The 14,992-nt window shown below is 39.1% G+C and overlaps 1 protein-coding gene and 1 pseudogene across 2 annotated transcripts in view; one reads left to right on the top strand and one right to left on the bottom strand.

Moving 5' to 3' along the window:
* Positions 1–14,992, top strand: part of ABL1 (ABL proto-oncogene 1, non-receptor tyrosine kinase) — a 247,412-nt gene that overhangs the window by 226,858 nt on the left and 5,562 nt on the right. For both annotated transcript variants that reach the window (XM_037796930.1, XM_037796929.1), the window contains exons 5-10: positions 398–482; positions 1,145–1,322; positions 3,090–3,274; positions 12,667–12,819; positions 13,983–14,072; positions 14,430–14,594. In XM_037796930.1, coding sequence (XP_037652858.1) covers positions 398–482; positions 1,145–1,322; positions 3,090–3,274; positions 12,667–12,819; positions 13,983–14,072; positions 14,430–14,594 — 856 coding nt within the window. The remainder of the gene's footprint in view (positions 1–397; positions 483–1,144; positions 1,323–3,089; positions 3,275–12,666; positions 12,820–13,982; positions 14,073–14,429; positions 14,595–14,992) is intronic.
* Positions 11,087–11,834, bottom strand: LOC119504626 (annotated as a pseudogene).

Raw genomic sequence — 14,992 nt, 5'->3', positions numbered from 1 at the left:
GATTCCAGAGCTGATCTCAGGGAAGTACATGTTTATGGTGTTTGCCTGTACATATCTCCCCCATCCCACCCTATCCCTTGAACTTCAGACAGTGGTGAAAACAAATATATTCTGCATAGCAGCCACTAGAAGCAAGTTACCAACGTGTACAAGCCAACTTTGGTTTGTTGCCCTGGGTGAGAATTCAGAAATTCAGTACGAGATGGGAACATCCCTGTGTCGTTGGGGTGATGATGATTGGCTGCCACGAAAATATCCAGAGCAACGTGGCCATGGAGAATGGGTGACCAGGACAGTTGTACATTGAAGCTCCAGTTTATATTAATCATACAAGTCATAGTCTTCCACCTAAACATTTTCCTTGATGAAATAATTTCAATGCTTTTTTTTTCTTCAGGAGGATACCATGGAAGTGGAGGAGTTTTTGAAAGAAGCTGCAGTAATGAAAGAAATCAAACACCCTAATCTAGTACAGTTACTTGGTAAGTGTATGGGGCTCTGAAGGAAGGGACTTTTAATTAAACCCTCTGGGGTGATGCAGCTGCTAGTAAAGAAGAGATAAACTGCTTATTACATTAAGATTTCTGATTTGGACATCTGTTCTCTACCAACATGCAGCCCTTGGTAAAAAGAGGCCTATGTGGGATGGTGTATGTGAGCGTATGTGAGACAGAGAATATGTTATTACTTTAAATTGATACCTAAAAGCAGTCAGTGACTGCAGATCTCAAACTGGCTTCTGAAACTTAAGAATTTTCTATAATTTTCTTGCTCAAGTGATTCTGTAAATAGACATGACCGTTGGAACTGATTTGGGGGTAAACTGAAAATGGTTTATATTGGTTGATGTGGGGCCTCATCTTTGCTTCTGAACTCAGTGGTAGCCTCTTCCTGTGTAAGCTCAAGTTCATTGGCTTGAGAGGAAGAAAAGAGCATGGCTGTGTCCCTTCCGTAGGAGCACAATCTCAAGCCACCAAGAGCTTGGATCCATTGTAGAAATCAGAACAATACTAGAAGGTCCCAGGACATAGGAACAGAATCAGAACCTGTTTCAGAAGCCTTTTTCTTTAGTGCCAGTCCTTTTTGATGTTTGTTCAGTCAAGAGTAGAGCAGCACGCTGAAGCCCTTCATGTCTTGTTGGCAGGGGTCTGTACCCGGGAGCCCCCGTTCTATATAATCACCGAGTTCATGACCTATGGGAACCTGTTAGATTACCTGAGAGAGTGTAATCGGCAGGAGGTGAATGCTGTGGTGCTGCTATACATGGCCACTCAGATCTCGTCGGCCATGGAGTATCTGGAGAAGAAAAACTTCATCCACAGGTAGGAGCCTGGCCAAGCAGCCCTCCCCACAGATCCACCAAGCATGGACCCAGGCATCCTTTTACAACAGGCTTATGACTTTAGTGCTGGCAACACATTTGACCTTGGAACAAAGATAAATACTAGGTTCCTGGTATAGCTGGTTTTAGGCATGGATCCAGGATTAAATTCAGCCATGCCTAGACCCTGGACCAATGGAGCAGCTAATAGATGGGGTAAGAAATATTTCACTTCTGAACCATTTTTTACTAACTGGAATATTGAATGAAGTTCATAAAAGGCATCTTCCTAATAATCACAGCTCCCTCTGAAATAGAGCGCTCATTGTTCCTCCAAGGCCGGTGTTCCTCAGTAATGACCTCTTCCTGGAACAGTTGGCATTGCTTTAACACAAACTCATGGTAACAGCCAGTGTATAGGTCTTGTTTTTTGTGGGCTTTTTTCCCCCCTCCCTTCTTTTTCTTAGCATTTCATTCTCCGCTTAACTTGTTGTCATTTGGTTCAGGGATGTTTCCTCTCTTGTCTGAATTGATATGTGTAGACCCTGAATTAAGCATCTTTGCTGTTTTAAAGACTGGAGTGTTTTGACCTTCACATGTGCCACAATTATCTTGGTCTTTGCATTTTTTGCCAGTGGAAATGGCTTCCTAGCAAAGTAATGGCATACGTGGGACAGAGTATTTTATACAAGATGTTCTCCACACCACAGTTATGACCTTTCCTACCCAATTAGCCAAAGTATGAAACCTGTACCTGAAATTTCATAGTGAGGAATAAGAGTATCATGTGTGAAATGCTAGTGATTCCTTGTAAGATAGATTTTCTATGCTCCGTAAGAGCCTGATTCAAATGCTTCTGTCACTCAAGAAAGTGAACCCTCTGATGCTGCAAATTGAGATTTTTTGACTTCAGGTTTGCTTGTGTGGCTAGGTGCATTCCCTCTTCATTCAGGCAAATTTAAAATGCTTTACCGAAACCCTATTAGGTACAATTCTTCTATACTTAATTTCTTTCTGATTGTGGATGATCAACCTGTTTTACACAGCCATCATCCTGGGCTGTGGCTACTTCTCATTCGCCCTATCCAGTTTGCTTTGTGATTTCATGGTTAGTGTTTGCGAATTAAATATTAGACTCCTACCTCCCTGGGAGAATCATGAGGCAAGAGGAAACTGATTATACAGGAGAGAATTTTTAGGATACATATGGGTAAGCATCAGGAAGAAAGAGAAAAGTGAGAAGCACAGTTTGGGCAAAGAATGCTGTGGGCTTTAGATTCTGGATAGGACAAGAGGAGACTCATTCTTCTCTGAGTTTCTTGCAATCAAGGATTGCGTTTGTTCACCCAATTTCGCATGTAGTAGTAATAACTTATGTAAAAGTTACATGCTCGAGGCATCAGTCAAAAGCACTTTCCATATTAATTCATTATTGCTCACAACAACTCTAGAAGGTAGACACTGTTATCATTATCTTCATTTTCTGGGCAAGGTAACTGAACCCCCTGTTAATTAACTTGCTCCAGGTCATGAGGCCAGGGAGCCCGCTCCTAACGCAACGTTCTGTTGCCTCTCATGGCAGTAGGAGCCCAGTGTATGTTTGCTGAGGAAATGGCTCTGCTCCCCATTGAGGAGGTTAACACAATTTTGGGGGGTACCAGTTTCTGTTTTCTCACTGTCATTATTGCACTTTTACTCACTGGTGGCAGGTTTGTGAATCTGGGAAGCTACCCAGGAGCTTTCATGGATAAACTTTTTCCTTTCCTAGGGATCTTGCTGCCCGAAACTGCCTGGTAGGGGAAAACCACTTGGTGAAGGTGGCTGATTTTGGCCTGAGCAGGTTAATGACAGGAGATACCTACACAGCCCACGCTGGAGCCAAGTTCCCAATCAAATGGACTGCACCTGAAAGCCTGGCCTACAACAAGTTTTCCATTAAGTCCGATGTCTGGGGTAAGGGCCTGCTGCTGCACTGGTACAGTTCACACCAGCCTGAGAGGGGCTCCTTTTCCCCTCTTTTTTCTTTCTTTCTTTGTTTTTTTACTTCCTCTTTCTTGCTCTTCATTTCCTTGTCTTTCTTACTTCTCTTTCTATTTTTGTTCTTTTCTCATTCTAAAATCTCCTCCCGTTTTCCTCCAAAGTAAAGTAAAAGTGAGCTTTCTCTTCCAAAGTAATTCAGATGCAGATTAACTTTTTTTTTTTTAATTTACCATCTTTGTCTTAATTCTAAGTTTGCCACTGGGATTTGGTAGGGCAGCTAGCTGACCCTACAGGCATGCAGTTTTCCTCTATGCAGAGAATGCTGTGTAGCATGGTTTAGTTTGATCAGATACTACCTTCTGCAGCCTCATGTGACAATTTTTTATGTTCACATTTAAAAAAATTTATTAAGGAAAAGTATAAGTGTACACTAAAGAAGACAGTTGTATAATGAATCCCATGTATCCATCACCCACCTTTAATAATCGTCAACTCATGACCGATCCTGTTCATTTATACCCTGCCTGCTCCCCTGATCCTTATTATTTTGAAGCAAATCCCAGACGTCATATTCTGTCGACAAATATTTCCGTATATCTCTTAAAGATGATTTTTAATTCAACATAACCACAGTGTTCCGCCTCCCAAAATTGACAGTAATTTCTGGATATTATCAACTATTCATTCACTGTTCAATTCCCAATTGAATCATAAAAGTCAAACTTTTTTTACAGTTTGAATCGAAACCCAAATACATTCAACATAATGCAGTTAGTTGATATGCCTCTTGTCTGTTTTAATCCATGGGTTCCCTCTCCATGTCTTTATTTCCTTGCTATTCATTTGATGAGGAAACATAGTTATTTGTCCTTGAGAGTTTCCCACATTCTAGATCCCAGTGGGTATACTTTAATGTGCTCCTCTATCTTCAGTTGATTTCTAATAAATTGGTAGTTGGATTTGGACAGCTTGATCAAACTGAGGTTTGACTTTTTTTTCTTTTGGTAAGACTGCGTCATAGGAGGTGGTGTGTTCTTTCATCAAAAGATATACAAAGCTTGATTTTCTATATAATTTTAGCAGTTGTTGACACCTAGTGTCTAGATTCATTACTTCCATGGGGCTTGCAAAATGGTAATATTCTAATTCTGTCATTGCTTATTCATGTTTTAGCTGAATAGCTCTATAAAAGGAACATCCTCTCATCCACTGTTTGGGTACTCAGTGGTACAGTTCATAGGAAAGGCAGGATAAATGCTTGCTTCTTTGCCTTTATTTACCAGTTTTCAAAATAATGAGTTGGTTTACTAATTCACTCCAGTGGTGACCAATTAGGTTTTTGTTGTTGTTTTTCTTTTGTAGAGTTATTATGAGTTTGTGGATTTAAATATATTTGATGTGTTTCAATCCACTGCAGTTAACTTATGGATATTCAAATTAGGTCATCTGTGGCCAGTGGGAACTTCTACTTAGTTCCTAGTCTTTTTCACAAGACCTGATAGTCTTCAGTAGCTTCCGTGCCATCTGGAATGACAAGATGTTCCAGGTTCATCTTGTGCATTTCCTGCTCTAGACCTGGAATCAGACATTTCTCCAAGGAGTCCTGGTTCCTTTTAATGGGAAATGTAATTTTAAGACCACAGTCTGGGTACTAGCAGGTACTCACTGCTATGCTACATAGTTTCTAGGCCTTTTCAGAGGAGTGAGCTAGGATTTGTTTTCTATTAAAAAATATTTTAAGGATAAAATATATCATGGATATTTTGGTATTTTGATATCATTGAATGTCGTATTTGTACTCTCAATTCAAATTTAGTATTACTTAATCTCTTCTGTTCTATCTTTAGTTCCTTTCTCTCAGGCCAAAAAAAAAAAAAAAAAAAACTGATTCTCAATTTCTCTAGGGAAGGTAGAATTAGAATTTCCCATTTGCTCTACCCAACAGTACGCACACAACGGTCTGAGAACACTGATACCAAAACTGTTACCAATGGTGTGATTACAACACACAGGTTAAATTTGTTTTGTTTTTTGCAGTTCTTTTTGTCCTCATGATATATTCTGTTAGGAGTATACAGTCAGATTACATGTAAAAATCACTTAGCTCATTCCTCTCTGGTAGATGCTATTAGCTGGATACATATTTAGGTTTATTTGTTTAACTTTGATTTTGATTTTCAGGGATTGGTTTTTTTTTTTGTTTGTTTAGTTTTTTTTTTTTTTTTCTTTTTTTTTTCATTTAATTTTGTTTTTTAATTATGTGCAACAATCCCTGCCTCCTTCATCCTATTTTCTACTTACCCCTATAGGTAATATTTACTTGTTTGTTTGTTTAGGGGTTTATCCTTCCATCTTTTTTTCCCAGATAAATGTATATATTCATAAATCCCCCTTCTTAGAAGAACTGTAGCAGATGAGACATACCTTTCTCCACTGTGCTTTTTTCCTCTTACATTGTGGAGATCACTTCCTAATAGCAGTTAAAAATATTCTTTGTTCCTTTTTATAGCTTTATTGGACTCTTGTCCATTGTATGGATGAACCATAGTTTATTATTTTATTGTTGTTTTATTGGGATTATGTTAAATTCATAAATTAACTGGTAGAGAATTGACTTCTTTATGAAGTTGTATTTTTTTATTCAAGAACATGTAAGTCTTTCTATTTAAGTCTATTTTTTTTTTTCAGGAGTGTTTTATAGTTTCTTTCATATAGGTTTTAGGCATTTCCTATTAAATTTACACTTAGGTATTTTATTTATTTTTTTCTGTCTTTATTATAGTAAATGAAGTCTTCTCTTCAGTTATATCTTCTGATCCGTTTCATATATAACGGATATTGATTTTTTAATAAACTTTTTATTTTGGAATAATTTTGGATTTACAGAAAATTTGCAAAGTATTACAGAGTTCCCATAGACTCTGCATCCACTTTTCTCCATTAGCATCTTATATTACCAAGGTACATTGGTCACAACTAAGAAGCTAACATTGATACATTACTATTAACTAAATTCCAGACTTCATTTGGATTTCACCAGATTTTCCGTTAATGTCCAGAATCCAAACCAGGCTACTAGGTTGCATTTAGTCTGGTCTATGACAGCTTTCCAGTCTTTCCTTATTTTTCATGACTTCAACAGTTTTGAGCAATACTTGGCCAGGTATCTTGTAGAATGTCCCCTAATCTGGGTTTGACAGATGTTTTTCTTATTATTAGACTGGGGTTATGGGTTTTGGAAAGAATTCTACAGAGGTGAAATGCTCTTCTCATCTGCCTTGTACAGGGGTACGTGCTGGCCCGTGACATGGCCAGTGATGGGACCCTTCATCACTTGGTTAAGGGAGCTTCTGCCAGTTTCGCCATTGTAAAGTTACCATTCTTCCCTTTTCTTCCTCTCTTCTTTGGAAGCAAGCCGCTAAGTCTCGCCCATTCTCAATGCGGGAGGGAGGATTAAACTCTACTTCCTGGGGGTGTACCTATATATATTATTTGGTACTCTTCAATAAGGAAGATTTATCTCTTCTCACCCATTTATTTATTCAGTCATTTATTTATGTCAGCATGGACTCATGTATATTTATTTTATACTTTGGTTTATAATCCAGTTCTGCACTATTTGTTTTAATGTTCAAATTATTCTAACTTTGGCCACTGGGAGGTCATTCAGGCTGGTTTCTGTGTCCCTTTGACATATCCTCATCCTTTTGTTTTTTGAGCACTTCCTTTCTTTCTGGTAATGTCAAGATGATGCAGGCTTATGTTGCATTTTCCCTACCCTAGCTCTAGAATCAGCCATTTTCCCAAGGAGCCATGGTTTCTTTTATTGGAAAATGGTATTTAGAAATCAAGATCTGGACACTGGGGATGCTCATTGCTACGGGGATGCCATTGCTTCTAGGACCTCTTAGTGTGCAGAACTAAGTGATATTTGTATGTGTAATTCTGTGTCTAGCTCTATAGATACTTAGTTAAACATAGGTTCATATCCTAGTACCTCCAACTCTAATCTACTACCACATTGTTCTTTCTAGTGAAAGTTTTTGCTTTTTGCATGTTAATTTTATAATCTGCTACTTTACTAAGTTTCCTTATTGTTTATAGAAGTTTACCCATTGATTCTTTGGTATTTTCCAGATACATAATTATGTCACCTGCAGATAGAGATAGTTGTACCTCTTTTTTTCCAATTCTTAGGCTTCTAATTTCTCTCTCTTGTCTAATTCCATTGGTTAATAGCTACATGCACTATTCAGTAGAAGGGAAGATGAAGGGCATTCTTTTCTAGTTCAGGACTTTAATGGGAAAGCTTCTGGTATTTCTTATTAATTAATGTGCTTACTTTTAGTCTAAGGTGTTTATATACATTTTATTATATTAAGGATTATCTATGAAGTTCTTTTTTATTAAGTGTTTTAAAGATGAATGGGTGTTGGATTTTGTTAGAAGCCTTTTCTTTCATGTAACAGATTTTAACTGTTCTAGTTACTCTGTTATTTTATTTACTCCTCCCTGCTTAGTAGATACATAAGCATCCACAAGGTAAAGAAATATAATCTCCTTATTCTGATTGAAAGCTTTCAAAGGTACCATAAGACTTTTTTTAATGTTTTATTAACAAAAACACAAACTTTGAGAAATATGGTGCATTTGCTAGAACTAAGAAACCCCTTCATGAAGCCCTGCTTGTGTACAACATATTTTCCAGACTTTTCCTAAGTAACATGCTTCATTATCAGTTTAGAAATAATCATAGGTACTAAATTCAAAGGGGTCTTATTTGTCACTGCTTGAATTTTAAGAAATATGCTCTAACATCCACTGTAAACCACACATATTACAACAGCAAAAATAATCAACTCTTATAATAAAATGCATTTTGGCTCTGCATTTTATTATACTTAACAGATCAAAATAATTTTGTCTAACTAGCCTCATGTCTTGCACAAGAAGATGCCTAAAAAGACATCTAATGACCAGGAACTTCAGCTGAATTATGTAAACCATTTCCTTCACCTCTTACATGTGCCAATTTTAAACAGAAACTTTAGATAATGATACAGAAGCCACAGTATGATATCACAGACAGTATGGTAACTTAACTTACCCTGGGAAAAAATCTCAATGACTGAGCTCAGTATTTTTCCCAATACAAAGTATATAAAAAGAGGCCCAGAGGAGGCAAACAAAAAGTCAAAAACTGATGTAAATGGATTTAAGGTATCTGAAAAAATAGTAGTTAAAAAAAGGACCCTTGCAGTTTTATATACGTATGCTGCCAAACAGATTCTCATGGCTGAACTTCCAAAGCTCTTGAGGTACTAACAGCTTGCATGTAATGTATCAAAAGAGATCCCCACAAATTCAAAGGCTTATACCTGGAAAACATTTAGCTGGTCTATTTTCAAGTTACTGAAGTATGGCCCTTTAAGTGACATGGTATAAAGTGTATACACTTTCGTGAAAATTACCTTATCTCCCAGCTCTGGTGAACATAAATAGTAACAAAAAAACTTCCAGCTCAGTTTGACAAAATTTTGTATACTTGGCCCCTAAGTAGAAAATACATAAATAAAGGGGTAGTTCTGCAGAGACATTCTACAGAGACTCTTATCTCAGCCAGTGGAATAATAACCTAACATTAACCAACTACACTGTTTGACCTCTTCTAATTCCAAAACTCCAGTCTAGTCGGAAAAGAGCATACTTCTTCCCTGAAAACAAAACAAAACAAAAATCACCCATAGTTCCCTGCATCAAACTTCTATGGAGTCATTGAAAGATATAATACTTCATATAACGCATTCTACTTTTTTCCTTGAAGACGTTTTATAGGCATATACTGTTTAATTTGGGTAGCAGGGAACGTGGGAAAATAAGCTGTTTGATTATGAAGATGTTACAACTGCTCTGTCCATAGAATGTGCTTTTACTTAATTTCAAGGGGAAATCAGTGAGAGTGTGGATGGCTCAGCAAAACCTATCACGACTGCTAAAAAAGTAAAGTGATTGGCTAGAGGTAAGGAAATGGATTTTCTCTGTGTTGAGTTTAATTGGCCTGCATGGGAATGGAGCCTGCACCAAGGCCGCCTGCACCAAGGCCTCATTAGCATCCACGCTGAGCAACAGTTGTAAAAGGAAAATCACTACAGGTCCCCCACCCCACCTCCGTCGCTAGCCTCAGTAGGGAGGCCCTTAGAATTTCACATAAGGCTTAACAGCCCATACCCCCACTTCAAATAAAGATAAGAACTCTGAGGGATGTAAATATTATTACTCCTATGTTGGAGGAGGAAGCAGAGGCCAAAGTGGTTGAAGATTTTGCCTGAAGCCTGAGTAAAACAAAGAAAGCAAGCCAACCCTGTTGCTCTTCGATGGGCAGAAATAAATGTGAAGTCACTCAAGTGTCTGGATGAGCGCTTTCTAAATTTACAGCTGATATGAGGTGGTGATGGGCAGAGCTAGCGGGAAAGAATTGAAACATTTTAAAGACTGGACTAATGGGTTAGTTATAGATATACTTTTTGCCAAATATAATTTCACAGTTCTGACATAATCCCTCTGCTCATGAGGCAAGTACTGCTGTCCCACGATGCCTGTCTGTCCCACATCACATGGCCACATCAAAATTACCAACGGCACTGTTTGCTAAAATTTAATGTACCTGAATTCCACAGTGAACAGCATGACTAATCTGAGGGAAAAAAAACAAGCATACGTGCAGAAATATATCTTCTTTCACAAGAAAGTAAAGCCATAATTCCATTACATCCATGACAGCTGTCACTTGTTAATGCTCATGTTAGTGCGTAAAAATACAGAAAAGATCATAAAGTACTGGTCAATAAAGTATATGGCTGATCCTGAGGATAAATATTGGCTTACTCCAAAAAATTAAGTAAACAATACAGAATAAAGTGAAACTGAAAGATGCTTATTCTTGTACTTGGGAAGAAAGATGTTTAAAATACTGACTAATTCATGTACACCTTAATGAATTTAAAGACATCCCAAACTCCAAATACTCTAAGTGCACTGATACATTTTCAAAAACTTTATAAAAAATTTTACAGACAAAAAGCCAGTTTAGCAAGCAAATCTGGTTCAGCATTTTCTTTGTATCTACACACACATGCACAAACCAAGAGAAAACAACTGTGCCGGTTTGGATGTATTGTGTCCCCCAAAACGCCATGTTCTTTGATGCTGTCTTGTAGGGGCAGATGTATTGGTGTTGATTAGGTTGGAATCCTTTGAGTGTTTCCATGGGGATGTGACTCAGCTGTGGGTGAGACCTTTGATTGGATAATTTCCATGGAGGTATTACCCCACCCATTCATGGTGGGTCTTAATTGAATCACTGGAGTCCTACAAAAGAGTTCACAGACAGAAGGATGTGCTACAGCCAAGAGAGACATTTTGGAGATGGCCATTGAAAGCAGACTTTTGCTGACACTTTGCTCCCGAGAAGCTAAGAGAGGACAAAACACCCCAAGAGCAACATTTTGAAGAACTCACAGGAGCTGAGAGAGGAGCTGGAACACAACCCGGGATAAGCAGATGCCAGCCACGTGTCTTCCCAGCTAACAGAGGTTTTCCAGATGCCATTGGCCTTCCCTTGGCGAAGGTATACTTGTGTTGGTGCCTTAATTTGGACAGTTTCATGGCCCTCAGAATGTAAATTTGTAACCAAATAAACCCCTTTATAAAAGCCAATCCATTTCTGGTATTTTGCATAATGGCAGCATTAGCAAACCAGAACACCAGCCAACAAACTTGAAATTCTTAGTGACTGTACTGATGCAGGCAGAGCTGATGAACAACCAGCTATCATGTTTGACTTGCCAAGAGTGGCAATCCTGATAAGCTTTTGGTGACAGAGGCTATTTCTGTTCAGAGACTTTCTTTCACTGTGTTCTTTTAACTACTGGGGTGGGTGAAGGAACTTGGGTTGTTCCAGAAAAGTTGTATGAGCAGCAAGAGCTGCAACATAGCAATGAATGTGCTGCCCTATTTCATTTGAGCTTCCGGTTCTGTGCCAATGAGTCTTATAAGCAGCTTTCCGTGGGTTGTGAAATTCATCAGTCCCACAGCAGGCCTCATTGAGACTGGGGCAGGAGTTATTCACAGTATAGACAGATGTGCTGGGATATTCGATGGGAAGGTTTTCCTTAGGTCTAGTTTCCACCTTGATAGTGAGTGGTTAATCTACCAGCTGTCAAACACAGGGGAGGTGTGATAAACCAGCTCTCCTCTATTGGACAGGTCTCAAACTGGGGGAAGGAGGAATCCCTTGTATCAGCCAAGTATTCAAGAGATGCAGGGAAACAGGAAAAAGACTGAAGGGCACTCTGTAGGTGACTCTTCACTGATTTTGTCATCTTCCTCTTTTTCCTCTGCTGAGAAACCAGTACACATATCTATGAAGTCACCAAGAATCCATACATCATCTTCTTTCTTACTAAACTCTGGTTCTTGGATGGAAGAAGTATTCACTTCACCCACGAACATTTTTATTCAGCCTCTGGAACATAGTTAAGGCAAGCTTGAGACTTGGCCTGGAGGTCTTGAAAGATGGGATTTCAGAACCCTGTCTTCAGTAGTGCAGTAGGAGACTAGTGCTGGCAGGAGACTAAAGTGCACAGGGTGCTTATTTACCTTAGGTGGAAGATACATGAGTTATTATCTGTGGGTCCAGCTGGCCGAAGGGGCTGTGCAATGAAAAAAGCGGACGGCTCCCCCAAGGGGAAATGTACACCTGGGCACGGGGCTGCTGATGCAGCTGCGGCTGGACAGGCTGCACCCTTACTCAGGCGCCCCAGATGGTGGGTGTGGGGCAGCCTCCAGCTCTCCTGCTAGCAGTGCCACTGGCCACCATCAAGCCATCTTGCTCATTTTGTTGTTGTCTCCATGAGATTTTTATGAAAATTTTAGAGTTGGAAGGGGCCTTAGAGATAATCTGGTACAAACCTTTTGTTTTATAAATGAGAAAACTGATACTTAGCCACATAGCTAGCTGGTCCCAGAGCTGTGAGTAGAACTTGGTCTCCTAACTCTAGCCTTATGTTCCTTCTTTGACATATCCCAACAAGATGGTCACATGACCTAAAAGACCACATAAAGGTTGATCAACACAGTCATCTTATTTCCACCAGTACGTTTGTGGTGGTGAATAAACTGAAAGTCTAATTCTGTCTTGTTCTTTTCTGGGTTGTTAATTAAGAAGCCTGTTAAAATCTATCAGTGCCTGGACTGCTTCTGAGTATATGACATTTGCTGTCTCTCTCACAGGTAACCAGTTTTAAATGCAGAGTAGTTAAATCTTACATATCTGCAACAGCCTTTCTCTTTCTTTTTTCTTTTAGCATTTGGAGTATTGCTTTGGGAAATTGCTACCTATGGCATGTCACCATACCCAGGAATTGACCTGTCGCAGGTATATGAGCTGCTGGAGAAAGACTATCGCATGGAGCGCCCGGAAGGCTGCCCAGAGAAAGTCTATGAACTCATGCGAGCATGTGAGACTTCCCAGTCAGTTTAAAAATTTTTGTGGGCACTGTAAGAATCCAACAATGCAATAAAATTTCTTCAGGGGCAGCTAATGTAACAGTTTGGTACCTATTTTTCCAGACTTTTTTCAATGCTTCTGTATACCTTGATTTATTATATATGTTAGAGTTTTCTTTTTTAAGCAAAAATGAAATTCATTGATACTAAACCCGGGGTCCTTTTAATAAATACAGATCCCTGGGCCCTTTCTCCAAACATTCTGTTATGAACGAAGCTAAATGCTCCAGATGACGCTTATCTAGTTGGTTTTATATAATTTATTTACATATATTAGTATTATTACATTTATATGGTTTTGTATTATTCCTTCAACCTTTTTTCCCACTTAGGCATAACTTGTCATGTCCATATATTCAGATCTCTTGCTGTCTTTAATTTTTATAGAGCTGCCTAACATTTCATTAAATGATTTATTAATTTATCCAGTTCTCTTTTGGTAAGCATTTGGATGTTACACATTTGTATGGTATTTGTCATCATAAATAAGGCAGGAATGAACATCCTTGTACATACATCTCTGCACACTTATGGTGCTAATATTTCTTAAAGTTGAGTTGGTTCACAGGGCTATGTGCGTTTTAAATCTTGATAGATTTTACTACATTGTCTTTCAAAAAAGATTGTACCAATTTATACTCCCACCAGAAGTGTGTAAGAGGGACTCTTCCTCTACATCCTCACCCAGGCTGGGCATTATCAGTCCTTTAATCCCCATTTTAATCTCATTTTAATTAGCATTTTTGTACCCATGAGGATTTCAGACTTTAATAACTGTGAAATAAGGGTGGGATAGAAGGTGAGTTATTTGGCTTAGTAGTTCTTTGCACCTACCATATTGGGGTTGGGAAAAGTATGTTTGTAAATGCAGTTCTTGCTGTCAGACGTCTCTGGGGTTTTACACTCCATATTCCTGCCAGTATCGAAAGTCTTTTCAAATTCCCAATGTCTTTCATAGGACACGATGGCATTCATCAGTTTAATTTGTTGCAGCAAAAGATGGTTAACAGGATTGAAATGTTTCTTTAATTTTCAGACTTCTCCTTGAGAATTGCTAGCCTCAAACTTGTTAGCAAAGCCTGTGGCCGATCTGACTTTGGTCTTATCTGTCTAGGTTGGCAGTGGAATCCCTCTGACCGGCCCTCCTTTGCTGAAATTCACCAAGCCTTTGAAACAATGTTTCAGGAATCCAGCATATCAGATGGTAAATTTCTGTCCCTAGGGTGCTCTGCAGTGGGATGAAAGGTTGGAATAGGAGGGGCAGCCACGATGGACTGTGGCCCTGGTCCTTCAGCTCACTTCCTAGTGAAAGTACATGGGCTAACAAGTTATCTGAGACCAAAATGCTGGGCACAGGTGTTGCATGTTGAGCTCTGCATACATGTAGCCATGCAGAGTTCTTCAGAAAGATAAGTGGTGTTACCTCAGTATCCATCTCTTTTCTGTAACTGTGTACAGATGACCACTATTATATTACAAAGGAAAAAAAAGAAAAAAAAAATAACAACATCAAAATGACACCATTACTGATGGCTGCTGGTTTGTGTGTGTGTTTCCTTAGAGGTGGAAAAGGAACTGGGAAAAAAAGGTGTACGGGGTGCTCCAAGTACTTTGCTACAGGCTCCAGAGCTGCCCACCAAGACAAGAACCTCCAGGAGAGCTGCAGAGCACAAAGACTCTACTGATATGCCCGAGACAGCCCACTCCAAGGGCCAGGGAGAAAGTGGTAAGTACCCCCCATCCCCACCACCACCCCCATCCGCTCTTCTCCCTCCTCCCACTGGACACTCAAGGAGAGTCAGCACCCTCACAGACAATATCTGGAACCTACAAAGAAGGGCAGACAAACCCATAGTAGTAGTCTAGTTTTAGGAAATAGGAAGGTTCTCATCTCTCCACAGCACCCCTCACCCCCTCCCTCTTGGAATTATTTTGGAACCATTGACTTGGCAGTTAGTTTGGTCAAGTAGACTGAGGTGCTTATGAAACCTATGAGAAGTGAATCCACCTTTTCATCTGTTCAAAGCATTTGTGCATTTTCTTTCAGGGCACATTCATTCAATAATTATAAATATTGAAGCAAAGGGCAGTTTATTGTGAAAGCAGTATATTAAAAAGTTCCCT

This window comes from Choloepus didactylus, chromosome 10 (genome assembly GCF_015220235.1).
Source record: "Choloepus didactylus isolate mChoDid1 chromosome 10, mChoDid1.pri, whole genome shotgun sequence".
Classification (NCBI taxonomy): domain Eukaryota; kingdom Metazoa; phylum Chordata; class Mammalia; order Pilosa; family Megalonychidae; genus Choloepus; species Choloepus didactylus.
The sequence above is the reverse complement of the archived record's forward strand: the minus strand, read 5'-3'. Positions and strand labels throughout refer to the sequence as shown.